A 24,783-nucleotide genomic window follows, 5' to 3' on the forward strand; every position below is an offset into this window, starting at 1 on the left:
TTTTTAGTCAAATCTTGAGGTGAAGATGTTACACTATTGTGCTTAGTCTATTTTAAATATCCTTGTTGTGATGAGTTATGAGAGTTATTTAAAAAGTTCGTGTCTATAAAAAGTGTAGTTTGATTGCTCGAGGACGAGCAATGGTTTAAGTGTGGGGTGTTGATGGTAGGCTATTATTTTGTGTTTTAGTCGCTCATTGCACTCTAGTTCACTGCACTTTAATTGAGTTTGATCTGTAATCGCTAGTGTTTTGTACTGATTGTGTGTTTTATGCCTTGTAGGAGGATTCCGAGCTATGTAAATGTTATGGAATGAATTCAAGTGATTTGGAGCTTTGAAGTCTGATTAAAAGCCCAAGGGATAAAGCTGAGATCACGTTCGAGGGTCGAGAACCACATCTGAATATCAAAAAGCAAGGAAAAATCCGTACTCTGAGAATCTTCCACACCCGCGACGCGTGGAACGGCGCGTAGGTTGCCGCATCTGTGCATATTTATGGTCCAATCAAATTACAAGCTCTCTAAAGTTTCCCACAGCCGCCCCTCCTTGTGCGTCGCCCCATGCGGCGCGCCTGTGCAGTTTTATAGAGCCACAGTCATATTTCACGTAGGAAAAGGTGTTTTCGTCTAGGCCCGACCCTACTTGGTATAAATACATGTAAAAATATTATTTTTGGGACTTTTGACAGATCTAATACCTAAGGAGGCTAAGGAGGAGGTGGAGAAGCGAAAGCACAAGAAATTCATCATTCAATCCTCACTCAAGACAAGAGTTTGGATCGCTTTATGTTTTTCTTTATATTTGTGATGAATTACTTCATATCCATGGAGTAGTTCTCTTTAGGGTTTGATAGACTTGGTGTATTGATATTTGTTTGTGGATCACAAATCTATTTTTATGTATTGAATCATTTTGGATGTTTTAATCGGTGCATCTATATTCACTTGTTCATGTAATCGAGAGAGGCATAACCTGTGATATCTTTGCACTATATTTTATTGGTTGAATTCATTAATTCTTCTTAGTAATCAAAAGAGGCTAGTTAAATTGTTGATTAAACCTAGTTAGAAGGATGATCAAAAGTGGTTCTCCAAAAGACCAATCCACTACGAATTCTTGCATATCTTCACCGAGCTTAAATTGGTTATTATTGTGAGGTTGAGACTTAATCGAGAGAGGAGTTTCTGCTAAACATTTGAACTATTAGTTGAGTGAATTCTAGAGACTCACTTAAACATTAGAAGTGAATTAACTAGAGTTAAATCCCAGACATTGATCTTGCACCTATCCAATCAATCCTTATTTTCTCCCATTGATATCTTCCTTGCTTACTTTTTTTTTGATTGTGATTCGTCAATTAGCTTTAGATTCTTAGTTAATTTTAGTTGTTAATCACATAATTCTAAAACTGTTGATTATCTTGGATAGCAATCTAAGCTACAAACTACGATAATATTGTTTATTTCCATTCCCTGTGGATACGATATTATATTATACTATATTCGACTAGCGAGCATATTTAAGTGTGTTTTTTACGCTCGTTAAATTTTGAATCCCCTTATCAGGTGGGATACTAGGGAGCTCATTTGGGAAGACCTCCGGAAATTCATTCACAATGGGTACAACTCATGTGTAAGTGCCTCAGTATCGGTGTCTGTAACCCATACCAAATGGTAAATACACCCCTTGTTGATCGGCCATCCCCAATTCAATGAGATCGGCCATGGTGTCCCGACCACGCACCGTGACAACACAATCCATATAAATTGACGTGGCCATAATAGACTTACCAATCGGAATAGATACAGAGAACGGCTCATGAAGTTGTTCCGGTTCTATCCTAAATTCCATAGAAACATAAGGTGTGACATAGGACAAAGTGGAACCAGGATCAATAAGGGTGTATACATTATGAGATTAGACTGTCAATATACCTATGACAACATCTAGAGAAGCCTCTGAACTCTGGCGACCCTTCATAGCATAGAAACGGTTGGGTCCTCCTGAACTCTGTGTACCACCAATAGCTGCACCACTCTCTGCGGGTGTTGTTGTGCCTCAAGTTGGAGGAGGTGCTACGGATGTAGTAGCTGCAGAACTGGCTAGTTGTGCCGTACCCCTTCCCACACCCTGGCGGGACGAACAGTAATCCCTCTGAATGTGGCCTCTCAACCCGCACCCGTAGCATATGGGTAGGTCGATGTAGCAGACATGATAACAATTGAGCCACAATTAGGAAGATATTCATAGGTTCAACTCACTCAAGCATTTTATCAAGCACTAGGTGTGTATTATGTTTTCAAGGTCCTCCTATGGTGGATTCCTTCATCCAACAACCCAATATCTACCCTTTTTGAGCTCAACAACCTTCCCACAACACTCTTAGTAGATGCATGCATAGATAACACCACCATGCCTAACAATCACACACCTCATTACCCATCTTCTACCCCAAACTAGAAATTGAAGACTAGGGTATGGAATCTTACCTCTTGGATGATGATCTTGCGAGTTTTCCTTGTGAATTCTCCAAGTCTTGAGCAAGGATTGATGAACAATTAGCTTAGGAAACTCCCTCTCACTCTAGACCTCTTTCCTCTATCATAAATATCAATTAGGACCAGCCAAAATAAACCCCAAGTTGTTTTTATAAAAATGGGAACGAGTGAAATTTTCCAAATTATAAACTCTATGATGTCGGGTCTGCGGTAGCAGACCGGACCGCAAAACACGTATGCGGCCCGCAAAGGGGACCATAGAAAGGGTCCCAAAAACTGGGAAGGGCTGGACAGGTGTGCGATGGATCTGTGGTCCACATATCAGTTATGCGGTCGCATAATGTACTACAGAACCTCCTTCCGAAGTTTTCTCATGTTGGATCTGCGACGGATTGGGAGGCCCAAGAAAGGGTTATGTGGCCACACAATGGACCGCAAAACAAGATAGTTCTTCTCATGGGGCTTCAACTAGTGTGATGCATAGGCAATCACCCTACCGTCCTACATCAACATACACAAAGACCAACATACGAAGCATCACAATAAACTGTGTACATCCCCTATCCTGAGGGCAATACCAAAACTAGAGCTGTAGTACAAGTGGTCTTGAGCTTCTAAAAGCTCAAAGGAGCTGCTATAGATGATAACTCTTCCACAGATTGAAGATAGTAACCACCCCCCCCCCCTAAACATAAGAAACTCTTGATCTCTGTAGCGGTAGAAGGTCTGGGCCAACTTTGGACTACCTCTGTCTTCTTCAAATCCACCTAGATCCAATCAATGGACACCACATGGCCCAAGAATGCCACATAATCAAACCAAATCTCACAATTGGAGAACTTAGCATGCAACTTCTTCTTCCTTGAAATATGAAGCACAATCCTCAAATGTTGCTTGTGCTCCTCCCTACTATGGAAATATAACAAAATATCATCAATGAACACAATAACAAAGGAATCCCAATAAGGTTGGAACACATTGTTCATCAAATGCATGAATGCTTTTCGAGAACTAGACGAGCCAAAAGATATCACCAAGAAATCATAATACTCATAACGAGTCGTGAAAGCCGTCTTAGGAATGTTTGAAGCACTAAAGATCACCCGATCTTAAATTGATGATCACCCGATCTTAAGTCAATCTTTAAGAACACCCTAGCACCTTGAAGTTGATAAAAAAAATCATCAATGCGAGGCAATGGATACTTGTTCTAGATGGTAATCTTATTCAACTGCCTATATTCAATAGACATCCTCATAGAACCATTCTCCTTCTTTACACATATTATCGGTGCACCCCAATGTGAAACACTAGGCCCGATGAAACCTTTATCCAACAACTCCTGCAACTATGCTCTGATACCAACTTATCACGATCCCAAAACTATCACCGATCATGATGGCGCCTGACCCACTTGCAAGGTGAGCCAATTATAAAATAATAACGAAACATGATAACAAATTATTAAAAAGATAAGTCTGAAGGACAAATAACCATAGGTAACATCAAATCATAATACGACTCCGCAGAACTGGTGACAGTGAGTCATGAGCTCTACAATATGAATAGAAGTCTAAAATACATCAATATTGTCTGAAACAACAACAACAGTAAATAAACATAGGAAGAGATGCCAGGGGCTGCAATCATGAAGCAGCTCTACCTCGGTCTCCAAAACACAACGAATATCTCCGTCATAAAGCTCAACTGGATCCAACTCGTGAATCTGCACAATTAAGTGTAGATTGTAGTATGAGTACAACCAACACTATGTACTCTTTAAGAATCATGACTAACCACATCGAGGTAGTAGTGGGAATAATTACTAATGATACTCACTTAACAACCTGTTCAGTTGATAAATATACAAGTACACAACAATGGTACCAAACTAAGTATGAAATACTGGTATAATGAAATCAATGCATATAAAGAATATGTGCGCAAGTCTTATAATAGTTTATAACTCATCATATAGAGAAAATATGCATTTATCACAAAAGGATCATCAACCTTAGCATATAGAGAAGATATGCACTAAGAATCAAGTCAATGTGCACATATAGAGAAGATATGTAACCTGCCTTGACTTCCCAGTCAAAACATCATATAGAGAAGATATGCATAAGGAGGCATGTATACATTTTGAACTAGCAAACAACGAAGATATACAATAAAAACATGTATACACCCAAGGTTTTTGCAAATAGAGAAGAGATGCAAAAACTAAATACTAATTAGTTTACCTCATACCGTGTGTATGTCATCAAGAGAGGAACATGAAAGGACGACCCTAGGGGGATGGATCATTATCCACTCGCTGCACAGACCGCTCATGTTCCATAATATAACAAGCACATGGACCATTCATGTGCTATCATAACTCAAAGCGAACGAACCACTCATTTGTTGCCAATCCAGTCCATATCCACAAAAAGCATATACAAAAAAATATATATACGAACAAAGGATCTCTAATCAGATATTCATGGACTGATAAAAGTGACATGCTAATGTGTATGTATATGCATGCGCGAAGTGTGCTACCATAGCTCAGATTAGGGGAATACACCTTAAAATAGTAGTTACTATGTTTGAATAGGAAATTAACCTGCACATGATCTCTAGAACGATTCAAGTAGCTCACAGAGGAGTACAAACATATGAAGCGTGATAGCAAGAAGGAAAGTATTCAATACGAGGAATAATATAGCCTAAGCACTACCCCGAGCATGGATATAAAAATCTGGTGCACGCACACATACTTATCCCCCACATCTGCGTCACCCTCGGCACATAGCAATCATCAACAATTCAAGCAGCTAGTGCCTCAAACCAAGGGTAGGCAAGATACTTACCTTAAACAAGCCAAATTAATACTCCAAAAATGCCTTCCCTCACAAATCGGCCTCCGAACGGCTCGAATCTAGCCAAAAATAACTCAATAACATCAAATAAGGCTAGAGGAATCAATTCCAAATAATAAAGCTTCAATTTTTACATAATTTCCAAAAAGTCAACAAAACTCAACATAGACCCTCATGATCAAAACTCGAGTCAAGGGATAGATCCTAACAACCCATAATTGCACGAGTCCAAATATGTGATTAGATTCCAAAACCAAGTCCAAATCGACCTTCAAATCCTCCATTTTCACTCTCTTAAGTTACAGGAGAAATCCCCAAGTTTCCATCAAAATTCCATGTTTTAGGTGTTAATAATCCATTTAAATTCTTGAAATAATGCCAAAACTTAGTAGAAATCACTTACCTCAAAGTCTTTTATGAAATTCTCCTTCAAATATCACCCCTCTACAAGTCTAAGGTTCAAAATATGAGAGAATGGGCTAAAATCCAGCAATGAGAACTTCATATAGTCTGCCCAGCACTACCCTTCGCAAACACGGTCACTTCCTCTCGTTCTTAAAGCAAAAACTGCAACAACCTAGAAATTACCCTTAGCAAACTCGGCTCTACCACCACAAACGCAATGCACATATGACCCTGGCCAATGCGAATGCGAGCCCCCTCCTGCAATCGCGAAGGCCAAGCTCTAGACCTCCCTTATATGCGAACGCAACTCCTAGGGCGCGAACACAAAGACAAAATTCCACAACTCAATGTGAACATGAGCTCCAGCTCACGAATGCAAAGAGCAAAACCTATTTTCCCCAATATCCTTCTCATGATCATGAGACCTGCTTTGCGATCGCGAAACACAGCAGACACCAACAAAATTCTGCAAATCCAACAATGCTCCGGGTGCTCTGAAACTCACCCGAGCCACCTGGGACCCCATCCAATCACTCTAATAATTCGGTAAACACTATCTGGACTTAACCAAAGCCTCCAAACACATACTATAACATCACATCAACGAATCAAGGCCAAATCTCAAGTTGAACTTCTCTTAAGTTCAAGAACTTTCAACTTCAAATCAAGCGTCCAATTCAAGCCTAACCAATCTGGATTACAACCAAACTTTGCACACAAGTCCCATATGAAAGAACGAACATTTTCAAATTAAGAAACAACAATCCGAATCCGATATCATCAAAGTCAACTCCCGATCAATCTTAGGAATTCTCCAAACCTTCAAATTTCCAACTTTTGCCAATTAGAGCCAAAACATCCTAGGAACCTCCAAATCCGAATCCGAACATATGCCTAAGTCAAACATCCCCATACAAATAAATTGGAACCACAAAATCACCAATCTGAGATTGTTTACACAAAAGTCAAACCTAGGTCAACTCTTACAACTTAAGCTTCCAACAAAGGAACTAAGTGTTCTAATTCACTCCAAAACCTCCTCGAAACCAAACCAACCATCTCCACAAGTCCCACATCAACAAACAAGCATATGTAAAACATTAAATGGGGAAATGTGGCTCAAATACACAAAATGATTGGCAGGGTCGTTACATGTGTGCATGTCTTTTATTGAGTTTTGGGTCAAATTTCACAACTCCGCCTATAGAGAAATAGCTTATAAGGTTTCACATTCACATCAGAAATATTTTACTTAAATAATATGTGGAGGGGTATTGCTATGTGGTGCTCTTAGGTTAAACTGGACTCGGGCTTGATTGATTGGGCCATCTGCTGCTACTATTGGATCTCGTGCTCGATTGTGGGCTCTGGTCGCGTTAGGAAAGATCCTGAAAGCCCAATACTTACCTGGCCTCATGATTATCATTCTTTGGGCTATGGATTTGTTCATTTCAAGCTTGTGTTGTTTTATTTTCTTCATTCTTGGGTCTGTTATAACTCTATGTAAACATTATTAGGAATTTAGTGAATAATGGGGGATTAAAGACTTTATTAGATACCATGCCTATAGGATCAAATAGGTAGAAAGCATGCCTATAGGATGTTGAAACTTAATGTTTTATGTGTTATTCATATTTTAGATAAAATGTCTATAGGGCTCAATGTGTATCTTCATGTCTTTAAAATCATGCCTATAGGTTTTAACAGCATCTTATGTAGACTATCTGTTGACATTTAGCAAAATAATACATAAGAGTTAACATTATAAATTTGCCACATATTTATAAAAATCAAAATCAAGCACCGTTAAGTTAGATCTTAAATATGTATATCATTTATGTTTGCATGCTTATTCACTTAGATATCATGCCTAAAGGAATTAAAAAATCAGAATTAGTCATTTCCCTTGCCCACCTCACGATTCTATATGAATATTGCTTGAAATCAGAGATGTTCGCCTAATCTTCTTGCTAATTATGTTAATTAATTCGCCCATCTAGATACTATGTCAATAGGATCTAAGTAATTAATTCAAATTTGTCCATCTTCTGATGTTAGGTTTCATTAGATCTTGTATGAATCAATCATGTAGAAGTCATAAAGTTAAATAAGGATGATGCTTTAAGAAATAGTCCCGAAGCTTCTTGCTAATCACTATCCATTTATATAAAAGTCTACATGGGAGGTTAACTTGAGCCCTTACTTGTATTGTGTGTTTAGTCCAAACTTAGTATATGAGCTGGTTTGTCTTCGGGAGTCTACAAGCCGTATGTAGTAGGGTCTTATTTATTGGTGTGTCATGCACCACACTTATAAATAGGAGGCTATGGGATATTTAGGATGGATATTTTTTATTTATTATCTAGAACGTGTGATAGAGCTGAGTCGTAAGTGTTCACTTATAATCTTCATCTTGTTTGTGTCCATAGCGATGCCTACTACGAGACGTTAGGCAGTTAATCAGAGACAAGATGAAGAGGTAGGGGAGGGTACCGGTCGGGTGCCACCTTTCCATATGGATCAATATGAGCCTCACGATGAGGCTGATACTCAGACTTTAGAGGCAGCACCACTGCCCCGAAAGGGCACAAAGGAAATAACGTACACCAATACCTCCCCCGGTAGCTCCTGATTACGATTTAGACATGAGAAGTCTAGTGTAGTTGTTGACTTGATTAATAGTCTCTCAGGCCCATCGTCAGATCACTAGCACCTCAGATAGAGCGGCCAGCGCAATAGTCCAGAATTTTACTAACATAGACCCCCAGTATTTGCAGAAACATATCCAAATGCAGATCCTCAGAAGTTTCTAGATCGGATGCAGCGGACTTACGAGTTATGCATGCCACTGATACTGAGTCTGTATGGCTTGCATCTTATAGATTGCGGGATGTTGTTGTGACTTGGTATGAAATTTGGGAACATACTAGGGGGCCTTTTGCCCCACCAGCACGATGGAGGGAGTTTTTTGAGGCATTCTTGTAGTAGTATTTTCCTGTTAAGCTTCACCGAGCAAGGCAATATAGATTCTTATAGTATGCAATTTAACTCTTTGGCTAGGTATGCCCCTTCGGTTGTGGCTGAGATGAGTGATAGAGTACATCGATTTGTGGGTGGTCTGGAACCATATTTGATTAATAAATGTACTACTACTTCCTTGAATTCGAATATGGATATTGCTCATATTCAAGCCTATTCACAAAACTTGGAGGATCGTAAGAGGCGGCAATGAGCCGCTCGAGAGTATGATCGAGGCCAGCATAAGAGAGCTCGGTACACAGGTGATATGGAAGAGTCACGAGTTGGGCTTAGACCTTCGTTTCCTTGGTATCCATATTATCTGGCGGGTAGTACACCATCAGTTCCAGGGCTAGCATCAAGATCAGACCATTTATTTCGGTCAGGATCAGAGTTCCCGGGGACCAGGCCCATAGTATAGTGGATATTCTAGTAATATTAGACTCTTTGTGCCGTATTATGGTCTATGTGGTTGGATCCATTTTGGGCAGTGTCGCCAAGGTTCGGACTTATATTATTTGTGTAAGCAACCCGTCCATATTAGTAGCCGATAGGATCAGTAGCAGCTTCATCTTTATTGGTACGCCCTCATGAGCAAGGCATGGAACCATCGGTTGGAAGAGATAGAGGTAGAGGTGGAGCATCTAGCTCAGGTGGGCGACGGAATCGCATCTATGCACTATCAAGTCGACATGACCTAGAGTCATCGCCCGATGTGGTTACAGGTATACTATCTACATTCTTCACTAATGTGTATGCTTTGATAGATCCATGTTCTAATTTGTCGAATATTACTCCATTTGTTGCTAGTAAATCTTGTAAAGAACCTGAATTATTTAGTCAACTATTTGAAGTGTCTACGCCCGTAGGTGAGTCCATGATAGTTAGATGAATATATCAAGGGTGTGATGTAATGATTTATGACCGTCACACCTTAGCTTCTTTGAATGAATTAGAAATGGTGGAATTTTATGTTATTTTGGGAATGGACTGGCTGGATTCTTGTTATGCTAATGTGGATTGTAGTACAAAAATCTTTTGCTTTAACATTCCAGGAGTGTCTGTCGTCTAATGCAAGGGAAATGTTGTAGAACGTAAAGGAAATTTTATTACTCACCTTAAAGCTCTAAAGATGATCTCAAAAGGATGCATCTATCATTTAGTGCGGGTGCAGAACATGGAGGTAAAGCCTCTGTAACGATACGACTGTCGTTTTGTATATTGTAGCCTTGTTCCCCTATTTACTGCTTCTTCTATATTCATTTGTGGTTATGTGAGTTGTCGGGGTGGTTGGTCTATTTTCGGGGCTGTTTCAGAGTGAATTGGGATACATAGTCCGTAGGTTAGAAGCTTAAGTTGGAAGAGTTGACAGGAGTTTGACTTTTGTGTAGATCTCCAAAATAGAGTTTGATGGTTCCGATAGCTCCGTACTGTAATTTTGGACTTAAGCATATATCAGTATCTGGATTTGGAGGTCCGTAGGTTGGTTTGAGGCTTTTTGGATAACGTTGGAAAGCTGAAGGTTTAGAAGGTTGAGAGGTTTAATTGAGAGTTGACTTTGTCGATATCGGGTTCAGATTTTGCTTCCAGGATTTGAAATAGATCTGTTATATCATTTGCCACTAGTGTGAAATAATCAGGGTCATTCAGAGTTGGTTAGATACAATCCGGTGTTAGTTTTAGAAGTTGGAAGTTAATTAGTTTTAATAGGCTTGAATTGGGTGTGATTCGTGATTTTGATGTTGTTTGATGTGATTCGAGAAGCGATAGGTCATGACTTAAGTGAAATGCGCAGGTGCTTGAATTGGACCGCAAAAGAGGAAAAATGGGGTGTAGGTGCGGGATCACTGGGCAGGATATTAAATCGAAGGGTTTGAGTGTTTTCTCATTTTGGGAGATTTAAAACTCGGATAAGGGGAATTTTTGAAAGGGTTTTTTCTACAATAGAAAAGGTAAGTGCAATTTAATCCCTTTTGTTGATAAATATTATTTACCCATTGATTATTACACCTAGTTTAAATGAATTTGAAGTAAAATTTGGGGATTTTAGACCATAGTATTTGAGGGTGAGATTTGGTTATTTGAGGGTCGATTTGTGGATGGAATTGGATGAAATTAGTATGGTTGGACTCGTAATTGAATGGATATTCGGAATTTGTGAATTTTGACAAGTTCTGAGGTGTGAGCCCAGGGTTGACTTTTTGATTTTGGTTAATGATCTTAGCTTTATCATTTTGAATCGATTTCATATGGATTTTATTGATTACATTAAGTTGATTTGGCTATATTCCGGTCATTCGGAGGTTGATTCACGCGGGAAGGGCTTCTTAGAGGAGTGATTTGGCTTGCTTAAGGTTAGTATCTTACCTAAACTTGGTTGAGGCACTAGTTGCCTGAATTATGTGAGATAGCTTCGTGTTATGGGTGTGAGCATATGTGTGGTGTTTGATCCCATGTGCGAGCACCGGGGTATTTATCCATGTTCGGGGTAGTGATTAGGATATGATATGCTTAGAATTGACTATTAATCTTTAAACTATGATGTTTCTAATATTTGTAACCCTAATGTGAACTATTTGACCCATGTTTGGGGTTACATAGAGGCTAATTCCTTGAACGAACTTGATAATTTTTATTTCTGTGATGAAATTGTTGATTTGCGCTATGATATCACACTTTGCACCGGTCTACACTTTAGCATGTCATTTATACCTGTCCAGGAGTATGAGATATGTTATTCATTCATGATATACACGTATTCTAGTATATTTTCTTTTGTGTATGATGATAGGCTCTAATCTCGTATTTTAGTCACTTATTACACTCCAATTTACTGCACTTTATTCGTTTTGAGCTTTAATTGATAGTGTTTTGCACTAATTGTGTGTTGTATGCCTTGTAGGAGTGATTCTGAGCTATGTAGATGTTAAGGAATGAATTTTAGTGATTTGGAACTTTGAAGTCTGAGTAAAAGCCAAAGGGATTAAGCTGGGATTAGGTTTGGGGGTCGAGGACCGAGTCTGGACGTCAAAAATTGAGATTTGAGTCGTATTCTGAGAAAAGTGCACTAATGCGGCACGTGGAGCGGAACGTGGCATGCCGCGGCTCTGCATATTTCCTGCTGCCTGTCAGAACTAGCTCTCTAGATTTCCCCACTAATGACCCACACAGGGCATCGCCCCATGCGGCGCGTGCACCTGTGTAATTTTTATAGAGTGACTCCTATTTTGGCTAGGAGAAGGAGATTTCGTCTGGGCCCGACCCTACTTGGTATAAATACATGAAAAAATGTTATTTTCTGGACTTTTGACACACTTTAGTCCTACGGAATCTATGGAGAAGTTGAAGGAGCAAAAGCATAAGGATTTCATCATCCCTTCCTCACTCAAAACCCGAGTTTGGATTGAATTTATGGTTTCCTATACTTTAATTTTTTTTGTGATGAATTGCTCCATATCTATGGAGTAGTTCTCTTTAGGGTTTGATGGATTTAGTGTATTGATGATTGGTTGTGGATTATAACTTTAGTTTTATGTATTAAAGCGTTTTTGTATGATTTAATTGTTGCATCTATATTCACTAGTTCATGTAATCGAGAGAGGCATAACTTGTGATATCTTTGCATTATATTGTTGGTTCAGTTCATTAATTCTTCTTAGTAATCGAAAGAGACTAGTTTAATCATTGATTAAACCTATTTAGGAGAATAATCGAAAGAGGTTCTCCTAAAGACCAATTCACTACGCATTCTTGCATATTTTCACGTGCTTAAATTGGTTCATCTTGTGAAGCTAAGACTTGATTGAGAGAGGAGTTTTGTTGAACGTTTGAACTAATAATTGAATGAATTTGAGAGACTCACTTGAACATTAGAAAGGAATTATCTAGAGTTAGATCCCAACCAATTATTTTGCACCTATCCTATCAACCGCTATCTTCTCCCACTTATAACTTCCTTGCTTATTTTTGTTTCGATTCTCATTAGTCAATAGCTTTAGACTCTTAGTTAATTTTATTTAGAAATGATATAAATCTCAATTGTTGATCATCTTGGATAGCAATCAAGCTAGAAACTACGAGAATACTGTATAAATCCAATTCCCGTGGATACGATATTATATTATACTATATTTGATTAGCGAGCATAATTTAAGTGTGTGTTTCGAGCTCGTCAAATTATGGCGTTGTTGCCGGGGATCGAACCCGGGTCACCCGCATGACAGGTGGGAATACTCACCACTATACTACAAATTTTCGCGTCGTTGTTGCGGATTGGCAATCAATAGTGTTTGAAATAGTTTGTAGTGCTAATTTACGAATTTTTATTTTATTTTATTTTTTCCTTTTTACATTTGGTGTTCTTGGACTATGTGCAGGTTACAAGTTAGATTGGTACATGACTCGAGCCTCTGCGAAGGAAGTGCTACCATACTAGCCAAAAATTGAAAAACGACTGCGACAGCTGAGGAAAGAAAGAAATCTCACTGAGACATCAGGAAAGGTTGGTCAATCCTCAACCAAAAACGATATCCTGGAATCAGTGATGATAAAGTAGATTTGGCTGCGAGAGAAGCAGCCCAACGACGAGAACAAGTTGCACGAGATGCTGGATAAGCAACTATTAGAGATGCACATATTATCTACGAATAAGAGAAGGGTCGTAGAATTTCTCAAAATCAACTTTTGGGTGCAGACCAGTTTGGAAATTTAGCTCACATACCTGGGAGTCCACTTGGCAATTACGCTAGACCGGTCTACAATCAAGGTTTGTCAAGTGTTAGACCAGCTCCTATTACAGCTAACAACTTTTAATTGAAGCAAGGGTTGCTTCAAACCCTTCAGAATTGTTGTGTCCTTAGAGGGAAGCCAAATGAAGATCCAAATACACATCTAATGGACTTCGAGGAGATTATGAACACCTTCCAATACAATGGTGTGTCACAAGATGCAATGAGTTTAAGGGAATTTCCCTTTTCTTTTAAAGATGATGCAAAGCAATGGCTTCGAAGCTTACCCACGGGATCAATTTGAATATGGGAGGAGATGACAAGAAAATTCCTTGATAAATATTTATCCTCAGCTAAGACGGGCAAGTTTAGAAGAGAAATCCATAATTTCTGCCAGGAAGAGAATAAAACTATTTTTTATGCATGGGAGAGGTTTAAGGAGATTGTTAGAAAGTGTCAACATAGCGGAATGGAACTTATGATGCAACAGGACTTTTGGGATGGATTGACACCGGCCTCACGTAGAACACTGAGCAATGAATCTGGAGGCCCATTGATGAAGAAGACTCCAGAGGAGATAGTTACTATTCTTGATGAGTTATTTGAAGATGCTAATCAGTGGCCCTCCGAGAGTGCCGAAAGAAGAAGATCAACTGGTGTTCACAAGGTTGATGCTAACACATCTCAGCAGGTAATACTTTATGTTATGGCCAAAGAGATAAGGAAATTGACCTTGGCTACAATACAGAGTGAGCCTCACGCAGCTTGTGATATATGTGGAAGAGGACACCCTACTCATGAGTGTCAAGCCTCAACTGAGGAAGTGAATGTTGTGGGGAACTACAATTATAATTCAATGGGTCAGAGGCACCCCGGTTTTTCATGGAGTTAACCTGGGGGTACCACAAATGCATGGCAACAAAATAACTCTAGACGCCAGGGACAAGGAGCAACAGCATTCCAAAATCAGCAGAGGCAGCAATTTTAGCCTCAACAGCCCATTCAGTCTGGCATAGAAGATCTCATGAAGGCATTCATTTTGAAAACTAATGTGAGGCTTGAAACTCATAGCACAGCTATACGAGAACATGAAACAGCTATCAAAGAAATAGGTACTGGTTTTTGAAACTTGGAAAGACAGGTTGGGCAGCTAGCCACTCTATTGTCTGAGAGGATTCCAGGAACTCTCCCTACTGATACTAAGAGAAATCCTAAAGAAACAGTGAATGTTGTGACCTTGAGAAGTGGGCAAGTGTTGAAGGATCCCACCCCAATCCAAAAAGATGTGATAATTACAAAATAAAGTGGGGAGCAGCTGAAAAGTGATGATGAGAAGAAGAAGAAAGGCCAAATGAAAACCGAGAAGAAGAAGAAGGAAGAAAAATCAAGAAGGGATGAACCTGAGAAGAGCGAGCATATGCCTGCTTTACCTTTCCCTCAAAATCTATATCGAGAATAGTTGGACAAGCAGTTTGGGATATTTCTGAATGTGCTAAAACAAGTCCATGTAAACTTACCATTTACAGAAGTGCTCTCACAAATGCCTGCTTATGCCAAATTTATAAAGGAGATCCTTACAAAGAAAAGGAAAATCGAGGAGACCTCAGTGGTCAAGCTCACAGAGCATTGCAGTGCGATCTTACAAAACAAACTCTCATAAAAGTGTGGAGATCCAGGAAGTTTTACTATACCTTGCTCTATAGTAAGTATTCATTTTTATAAATCCTTATGCGATTCTGGAGCTTCAATTAATTTAATGCATCTATCTATTTATAGGAAACTGGGGAAGGAGATTGGAGAGATAAGGTCAGTGTCAATATCTTTGCAGCTGACGGACCAGATGACTTTAATACTCGAGGGAATAGTGGAAGATGTGTTATTTCAGGTGGATAAGTTCATATTTCCTGTAGATTTTTATAGTGGTGAATATGGAGGAGAACAAGGAGATCCACCTCATCCTAGGAAGACCATTCTTAGCAACGGGTAGAGCAATATTGGATATACACGAGAGGAAACTTATGCTTTGTGTGGGTGAGGAGATGGTGACTTTCAAGATGGAAGTAGCAAAGGGGGCACAAAAAGAAAAACCAGCTGCTAGTGTTGAGTGGAAAGTGAATGGCTCAAAAGATAAGGTTGCACTGAGCGAGAAAGATAAGTGTGGGGTTTACCCCAAAAAGGCTGAGAAAAAGCTATCTATATGGATGTGTGCGTTAGTTCAAAGGCGAGGAATGGAGCCCGACTTCGACTCAGACCCCGACTAGATGTTCAGGGAAGTTTCCTTTACCTTATGCTTTTTAATAGTGTGTCATGGGGACATGCCACAACTTAAAGTGTGAGGTGGGGAATATTTGTATGTATGCTTGTATATGTGTTTCTTTCTGTTAGTTGTAGTAGTTAGAGATTGAAAAAATCATAAAAATTGGAAAACTTTCGATTTTTCCCGACGATGGATATCATTCGACGGTTTTCTTGAGGGATTCAAAGTCAAAAGAAAAAGACAAAAAGATTTTCTTTTGTTATGAAGTGTATTAATTCCCCCTTGCCTTTTCTTTGTGTCGCGGTTCTTTTCCAAGGGTTTTATTTGAATTGGGTGTAGTTAGTTTATTTTTTTTACGAGTAGGAAACCTTGTGCTATGATTTGAATTGAAAGCAATGTCTCTTAACTTTATTATGCCTTGAGAATAGTGAGTGCTTAAGTTGTTATGCTTAGGCTCAATTTTTGACTCTTGTATAAGTACCTTAAACTGTACGATTTAACTCTGCTTAACTGCTTTGACTAGAGTGTCGTGATGCGTCCGATCCTGAGTGAGTTATGTGCCATGTGTGTGTGAGGTTTGTGTTATTCTGTGCATTGCATTTGATGTCTAGAACTTGCCATGTGTGTTTGCTAAGCGAAATAGTAGTTGTATTTAGTCTCGAAAGTGATATAGGCATTTCTTTGTTGAGCCACTTATATGCTTTTACCCACCTAATTGTTATGTATCTTAGTTAACCCCTTTGAGCCTGTAATCATGTTTCCTTGAAACCCACATTACAAGACTTACCCATTTGTTTGAATTGACCATCTATTTGAACCTTTTACCTCTCGTGAGCACTTGAATTTGTTATGAGCTTTGTAAAAGTTGAAGGTGGGGTGGTTGGTTTGGCTTTTGAGTAGAACTAATGAAATAAAGATAAAGGTGCACTAGTTTGAATAAGTAAGAGCCACTTGAATTGAAAAACAAAGAAAATAAATAATTGTATGATTGTGAAAAATATTCTTTGATAGTGGTAACTCTTGATGTAATTGTGCTTAAAGAAGTTGGGAGTAGATATATGTTGATTTACGGGTTGAGTTATGGTGTGACATAAGTGTGGGGTTTTGAACGGTTAAGTGTATGTATTCAAGTGCTTAGGGAGGTGTAGTCACTCTTATATCCAAATGTATCCTACCCGTCCCGCATCCTGCATTATAACCAAATAAAGTCCTACTTGATCCTTGACTGATTGAGATCAATTAGTAGTAGTACACTATGGGCAAGCTTATGGTACGTCTTTTGTGGCTTATGAATATTGTTTCTGAGACCGAGCGAATTTTTTCTATCTTGAGTTCCTAATTATTCTTAAATTTTATTGTGTGTGGAACTTCTCTCTATTGTTGTGTGAGGGCACTTAATTCACGAAGGAAAAGTAATGATTGACCTCGGTCTTAGAGTAAGTGAGCAGGTTATAAATATTGTGTGGTGCTTGTGAGTCAAATCTTACGCTAGGATGTTACGATATTGTGCTTATTCTATTTTAATTATTCTTGGTATGATGAGTTATTAGAGTTGTTGAAAAAGGTCGTGTCTATGTAAAGTGTAGTTTGATTTCATGAGGACGGGCAATGGTTTAAGTGTGGGGTGTTGATGGTAGGCTATAATCTCGTATTTTAGTCGCTTATTGCACTCCAATTTACTGCACTTTATTCGTTTTAAGCTTTAATTGATGGTGTTTTGCACTAATTGTGTGTTGTATGCTTGTAGGAGTGATTCCAAGCTATCTAGATGTTATGGAATGAATTTGAGTAATTTGGAGCTTTGAAGTCTGAGTAAAAGCCCAAGGGATTAAGCCGGGATCGTGTTCGGGGGTCGAGGACCAAGTCTGGACGTCAAAAATTGAGATTTGAGCCGTACTCTGAGAGAAGTGCACTAGTGCGGTGCGTGGCGCACCGCGGCTATGCAAATTTCCTACTGCCTGTCAGAATTAGCTCTCTTGATTTCCCCACTAATTCCCCACATGGCGCGTCGCCCCATACAGCGCGCCTGTGCAATTTTTACAGAGTGACCATCCTATTTCTGCTATGAGAAGGTGATTTTGTCTGGGGCCGGCCCTACTTGGTGTAAATACAAGGAAAAATGTTATTTTCTAAACTTTTGACACACTTTAGTCCTAAGGAAGCTATGGAGAAGTTGGAGGAGCAAAAGCATAAGGATTTCATCATCCCTTCCTCACTCAAGACCCGAGTTTGGATTGAATTTTTGTTTTCCTATACTTTAATTTTATTTGTGATGAATTGCTCCATATCTATGGAGTAGTTCTCTTTAGGGTTTGATGGATTTAGTGTATTGATGATTGGTTGTGGATTATAACTTTAGTTTTATGTATTAAAGCGTTTTTGTATGATTTAATTGTTGCATCTATATTCACTAGTTCATGTAATCGAGAGAGGCATAACTTGTGATATCTTTGCATTATATTGTTGGTTCAGTTCATTAATTCTTCTTAGTAATCGAAAGAGACTAGTTTAATCATTGATTAAACCTATTTAGGAGAATAATCGAAAAAGGTTCTCCTAAAGACCAATCCACTACGCATTCTTGCATATTTTCAAGCGCTTAAATTGGTTCATCTTATGAGGTTCAGACTTAATCGAGAGAGGAGTTTTGCTGAACGTTTGAACTAATAATTGAATGAATTTGATATACTCACTTGAACATTAGAAGGGAATTATCTAGAGTTAGATCCCAATCAATTATTTTGCACCTATCCTATCAACCCCTATTTTCTCTCATTGATAATTTCCTTCCTTATTTTTGTTTTGATTGTCATTAGTCAACAGCTTTAGACTCTTAGTTAATTTTAGTTATAAATCTCAATTGTTGATCATCTTGGATAGCAATCAAGCTAGAAACTATGAGAATACTGTTTAAATCTAATCCCATGTAGATACGATATTATACTATACTATATTTGATTAGCGATCATAATATAAATGTGTGTTTCGAGCTCTTCAGTGTGATATGATTGAACTGGATGCATGTCACCATGCCAGGCGGATTATGGTTTTATCCATGTGTCCATGTGATGGTAGGCTATAATCTCGTATTTTAGTCGCTTATTGCATTCTAATTCACTGCACTTTACTTGTTCTGAGCTTTAATTTAAAGTGTTTTTCACTTATTGTGTGTTTTATGCCTTGTAGGAATGATTCTGAGCTATGTAGAAGTTATGGAATGAATTCTAACGATTTGGAGCTTTGAAGTCAGAGTAAAGGCCCTAGGGATTAAGCTGGGATCACGTTCGGGGGTCGAGGACCAAGTCTAGATATCAAAAAATTAGAAAACAAAATTACTCTAAGAAAATTCCACTACCGCCCTGCACCATGTGTAGCGAGGCACGGGGCACTAGTGCAAAATTCCTGCAAAGTGAAAAAATCAGCTCTCTAGATTTCCCCACTAATGCCCCGCGTGGCGCGTCGCCCCATGCGGTGCGCCTGTGTATTTTTTACAGAGTGAATATCGTATTTCAGCTAGGAAACGGTGATTTCGTCTAGGCCCGACCCTACTTGGTATAAATACATGGAAAAACGTTATTTTCTGGACTTTTGACACATCTAAGACCTAAGGAGGCTAAGGAGGAGGTGGAGAAGCAGAAGCACAAGGTATTCATCATTCAATCCACACTCAAGACAAGAGTTTGGATCAGTTTATGTTTTTCTTTACTTTAAACTTATTTGTGATGAATTACTTCATATCCATGGAGTAGTTCTCTTTAGGGTTTGATGGACTTGGTGTATTGATATTTGTTTGTGGATCACAACTCTATTTTTATGTATTGAATCATTTTTGATGTTTTAATCGATGCATCTATATTCACTTGTTCATGTAATCGAGAGAGGCATAACCTATGATATCTTTGCATTATATTTTATTGGTTGAATTCATTAATTCTTCTTAGTAATCGAAAGAGGCTAGTTGAATTGTTTATTAAACCTAGTTAGGAGGATAATTGAAAGTGGTTCTCCAAAAGACCAATCCACTACGAATTCTTGCATATCTTTACCGAGCTTAAATTGGTTATTATTGTGAGGTTGAGACTTAATCGAGAGAGGAGTTTCTGCTAAACGTTTGAACTATTAATTGAGTGAATTCCAGAGACTCCCTTAAACATTAGAAGTGAATTAACTAGAGTTAAATCCCATACATTGATCTTGCACCTATCCAATCAATCCTTATTTTCTCCCATTGATATCTTCCTTGCTTACTTTTGTTTCGATTGTGATTCGTCAATTAGCTTTAGATTCTTAGTTAATTTTAGTTATTAATCACATAATTCGAAAACTGTTGATTATCATGGATAGCAATCTAGCTACAAACTATGATAATATTATTTAACTTCAAACCCTGTGGATACGATATTATATTATACTATATTCGACTAGCGAGCATATTTAAGTGTGTGTTTTGCGCTCGTCAAATTTTGGCGCCGTTGCTGGGGATTGGCAATCAATAGTGTTGAAATAGTTTGTAGTGCTAATTCAAGAATTTTTTTTGTTTCGCTCCCGGTACTGGGAGACCACTTGGTGATTATGCTAGTCCGGTTTACAACCAAGGATTGTCAAGTATCGGACCACCTCCAGTTGCAGCGAACAATTTCGAATTGAAGCATGGGTTTCTCCAAACTCTTCAAAACTATTGTGTCTTCAAAGGGAAGATGAACGAAGATCCAAATAACCATCTAATGGACTTCAAGGATATTATGAACACCTTCCAATACAATGGTGTGTCACAAGATGCTGTGTACTTAAGGGCATTCCCCTTCACACTCAAAGATGATGCGAAGCAGTGGCTTTGAAGTTTGCCTCATGGATCAATTAGAACGTAGGAGGAGATGACCAGAAAATTTCTTGATAAATATTTCTCCTAAGCTAAAACGGAAAAATTTAGAAGAGAGATCCATAACATCTGCCAGAAAGAAACTGAAACTGCTTTTTAAGCTTGGGAGAGGTTTAAGGAGATAGTCAGAAAGTGTCAACACAGTGGAATTGAACTCTGGATGCAACTCCAGGACTTTTGGGATGGATTTACACCGACCACACATAGAATATTGAGCAATGCAGTTGGAGGCCCGTTGATGAAGAAGACACCAGAGGAGATAGTCACTATTCTTAATGAGTTATCTCAAGATGCAAATTAGTGGCCCTCTGAGAGTGCTGAAAGAAGAAAAGCAATTAATGTTCACCAAGTTGATGCTAACACATCTATACAGGTATAGGTTGATGCTATGGCCAAGTAGATAAGGAAGTTAACCTTAGCTTTGGTACAGAGTGATACTCACGCAGATTGTGATATATGTGGAATAGGACACCCTACTCATGAGTGTCAGCCCTCAACTCAGGAAGTGAATGCAATGGGGAATTACTACTTTAATGCAATGGGTCAGAGACACCCTAGTTTTTCATGGAGTTCACCCGGGGGTACAACAAATGCGTGGCAACAGAATAACCCTAGACCCCTAGGACAATGGGCGCCAGTCTACAAAAATCAACAGAGGCAGCAATTTCAGCCTCAACAGCCCATTCAGTCTGGCTTAGAAGATCTCATGAAGTCCTTCTTTCAGAAAACCGATGAGAAGCTGGAAATTCATAGTGCAAATATAAGGGAACATGGAGAAGCTATTAAGGAAATAGGTAGTGGTCATCAAAATCTAGAGAGACAGGTGGGACAGATTGCAATAATATTATCTGAAAAGATCCCAGGTACTCTGCCAGCTGAAACTGAAAAAAAACCCAAAGAAACAGTGAATGTTGTAACTCTGAGAAGTGGGCAAGTGTTGAGAGAGCCTGCCCAAGTCCAAAAAGATGTGATACCTGAAAAACAAAAGTGGGGACCAGCTGAAAAATGACGCTGATAAGAAGAAGAAAGGAAAGAAGGGAACTGATAAAAAGAAGAATAAGGAGAATTCAAGAAGGGATGAATCTGAAGAGAGCAAGCATATGCCTTCTTTATATTTTCCCCAAAAGCTTTATAGAGAAAATATGGACAAGCAATTTGAGAGATTTCTGGATATGCTAAAACATGTTAATGTAAATTTTTCATTCACAGAAGTTCTCTCACAAATGCTAGCTTATGCCAAATTCTTGAAGGAGATCCTTTCAAAGAAGAGGAAGGTAGAAGAGACCTTGGTGGTGAAGCTCACAGAACATTGCAGTGCAATCTTGCAAAACAAACTCCTATGGAAGTGTGGAGATCTAGGGAGTTTTACTATACCTTACTCTTTAGGCACTATTAAATTTTATAAGTCTTTATGTGATTCTGGTGCCTCAATTAGTCTAATGCCGTTGTCCATTTACAGGAAGTTGGAGAATGAGATTGGAGAGATAAGGTCGGCACTAATATCTTTGCAACTGGCTGATCAAACGACTCTGATACCCGAGGGGATAGTGAAATATGTTTTAGTTCAGGTGGATAAGTTTGTATTTCATGTAGACTTTATAGTGGTGAATATGGAGGAGAACAAAGAGGTCCCCCTCATCTTAGGAAGACCATTCTTAGCAACGGGTAGGGCGATTTTATATATACACGAGAGAAGACTCATGCTGAGAGTGGATGATAAGACGGTGACGTTCGAGATGAATGTAGAGACGGGGGTGATAAAGGAGAAGCCAGCTGCAAGTGTTGAGTGGAAGGTGAAGAGTTCAAAAGAGAAGGCTGCAGTTAGTGAACAAGATAAGTGTGGGGTGTATCCCAATAAGGTTGAGAAGAAGTTATCGGCATGGATGTGCGCATTAGTCTGAAGGCGAAGAATAGAGCCCGACTTTGACTCAGACCCCGACTAGATGTTTGTGTGTCATGGGGACATGCCACAACTTAAAGTGTGGGATAGGGGATAATTTTGTGTTGTATGTATATATGTTAGTTTAGTTTTTGTTTAGTAGGTGAGAGGTAGAAACAAATTGAAAAAACCATAAAATTTGAAAAATTTTGATTTTTCCCGACGATAGATATCATTCGACGGGTTTTTTGAGGGAATAAAAGATTTATTTTGTTAGGTAGTGTAATAATTCCCCCTTGATTTTTCTTTGTACCGCGGTTCTTTTCTAAGGGTTTTTGTTTGAACCGGGTGTAGTTAGTTTTTAATTTTTTTTAGGAGTAGGAAACCTTGTGCTATGAACTAAATAGAAGACAATGTCTCTTAACTTTATTATGCCTTGAGATTAGTGAGTGCTTTAGTTGTAACGCTTAGGCTTAGTTTTTTACTCTTGTATAAGTAACTTAAATTGTATGATCTTAACTTTTCTTAACTGCTTTGACTAAAGTGTCTTGATAATTGAATATTGAGTAAGTCATGTGCCCTGTGTGTGCGAGGTTTTGTGTTATTCTGTGCATTTCATTTGATGTCTAGAACTTGCTCCGTGTGTTTGCAAAGCGAAATAGTAATTTTATTCAGTCTTTGAAGTGATATATGCATTTATTTGTTGAGCCAGTTATATGCTTTTACCCACCTAATTATTATGTATCTTAGTTAACCGCGTTGATCCTGTAATCTTGTTTTTTTGGTAACCACATTACAAGCCTTACCTATTTGTTTGAATATACCATTTAAATGAACCTTTTACCTCTCGTGAGCACTTAAATTTGTTATGAACTTTGTAAACATTGAAGTGTGGGGTGGTTGGTTTGGCTTTTGAGTGAAACTAATGAAATAAGGAGAAAGGTGTACTGTATTGAAAAAGTATGAGCCACTTGAAATGAAAGAGAAAAGAAAAAAATATTGTATTGTTGTGCAAAATATTATTTGATAGTGGTGACTCTTGATGTAATTGTGCTTAAAGAAGTAGGGAGTCAATGTATATTAATGTAAAGGTGGATTTTTGGTTTGACTTACGTGTGGGGTTTTGAACAATGAAATGTATGTATTAAAGTGCTTTGAGAGGTGTAGTCACTCTTATATCTGAATGTAACCTACCCGTCCCGCAGCCTACATTACAACCAATGAAAGCCCTACTTGATCCTGGACTTAATGAGCTCAATTAGTAGAGTTGTACACTATGGGCAAGCTTATGGTTCATCTTTTATGGCATATGAATGTTATTTTCGAGAGTGAGCGAATTCTTTCTATATTGAGTTCCTAATTATTCTTAATTTCTATTGTGTGTGGAACTACTCTCTATTGTTGTGTGAGAGCACTTGATTCGCGAAGGAAAGGTAATGCTTGACCTCTGTGTTTGAGTAAGTGAGCGGGTTATAAACATTGCATGGTGCTTTTGAGTCAAATTTTGAGGCTAGAATGTTACGGTATTGTACTTAATCTATTTTAAATATTCATGGTGTGATGAGTTATGAGAGTTGTTTAAAAAGGCCGTGTCTATGTGAAATGTTGTTTTGCTCGAGGACGAGCAATGGGTTAAGTGTGAGGTATTGATGGTAGGCTATAATCTCGTATTTTAGTCGCTTATTGTACTCTAATTCACTACACTTATTGTGTGATTTGTGCCTTGTTGGAATGATTCCAAGCTTTGTAGATGTTATGGAATGAATTCGAACGATTTGGAGCTTTGAAGTCTTAGTAAAGGCCCAAAGGATTAAGCTGGGATCACGTTCGGGGGTCGAGGACCAAATCTGGATGTCAAAAAATGATAAAACAAAATTACTCTATGAAAATTGCACTACCGCCCCGCGCCATGCATAGTGGGGCGCGGATTGCTAGTGCAAAATTCCTGCAAAGTGAAAAAACCAGCTCTCTTGATTTTCCCACTAATGCCCCACATGGCGAGCCACCCCATGCGTCGTGCCTGTGTATTTTTTACAGAGTAAATATCCTATTTCGGCTAGAAAAAGGTGATATTTTCTAGGCCCGGCCCTACTTTGTATAAATACACAAAAAAATATTATTTTCTGGACTTTTGACACATCTAAGACCTAAGGAGGCTAAGGAGGAGGTGGAGAATCAGAAACACAAGGTATTCATCATTCAATCCTCACTCAAGACAAGAGTTTGGATCGTTTTATGTTTTTCTTTACTTTA

General features: G+C 38.6%; 1 protein-coding gene across 1 annotated transcript; it reads left to right on the top strand.

Annotated features, from left to right (window-relative positions):
* The first annotated feature begins 21,165 nt into the window (after positions 1–21,165).
* LOC138892746 (uncharacterized) lies at positions 21,166–22,552 on the top strand. Its single transcript, XM_070176482.1, has 2 exons — positions 21,166–21,564; positions 21,650–22,552. The coding sequence occupies exons 1-2, from the start codon at positions 21,166–21,168 to the stop codon at positions 22,550–22,552; spliced, it is 1,302 nt and encodes a 433-aa protein (XP_070032583.1).
* The last annotated feature ends 2,231 nt before the right edge of the window (positions 22,553–24,783 follow it).

This window comes from Nicotiana tomentosiformis, chromosome 5 (genome assembly GCF_000390325.3).
Source record: "Nicotiana tomentosiformis chromosome 5, ASM39032v3, whole genome shotgun sequence".
Lineage (NCBI taxonomy): Eukaryota > Viridiplantae > Streptophyta > Magnoliopsida > Solanales > Solanaceae > Nicotiana > Nicotiana tomentosiformis.

Bases quoted from the DNA above. Each gene is read 5' to 3' on its own strand.
- LOC138892746 (XM_070176482.1), top strand. From the start codon at position 21,166: ATGGGGAATTACTACTTTAATGCAATGGGTCAGAGACACCCTAGTTTT. The intron at 21,565-21,649 runs GTAACTCTGAGA...AGTGGGGACCAG, and splicing joins CCAAAGAAACAGTGAATGTT to CTGAAAAATGACGCTGATAA.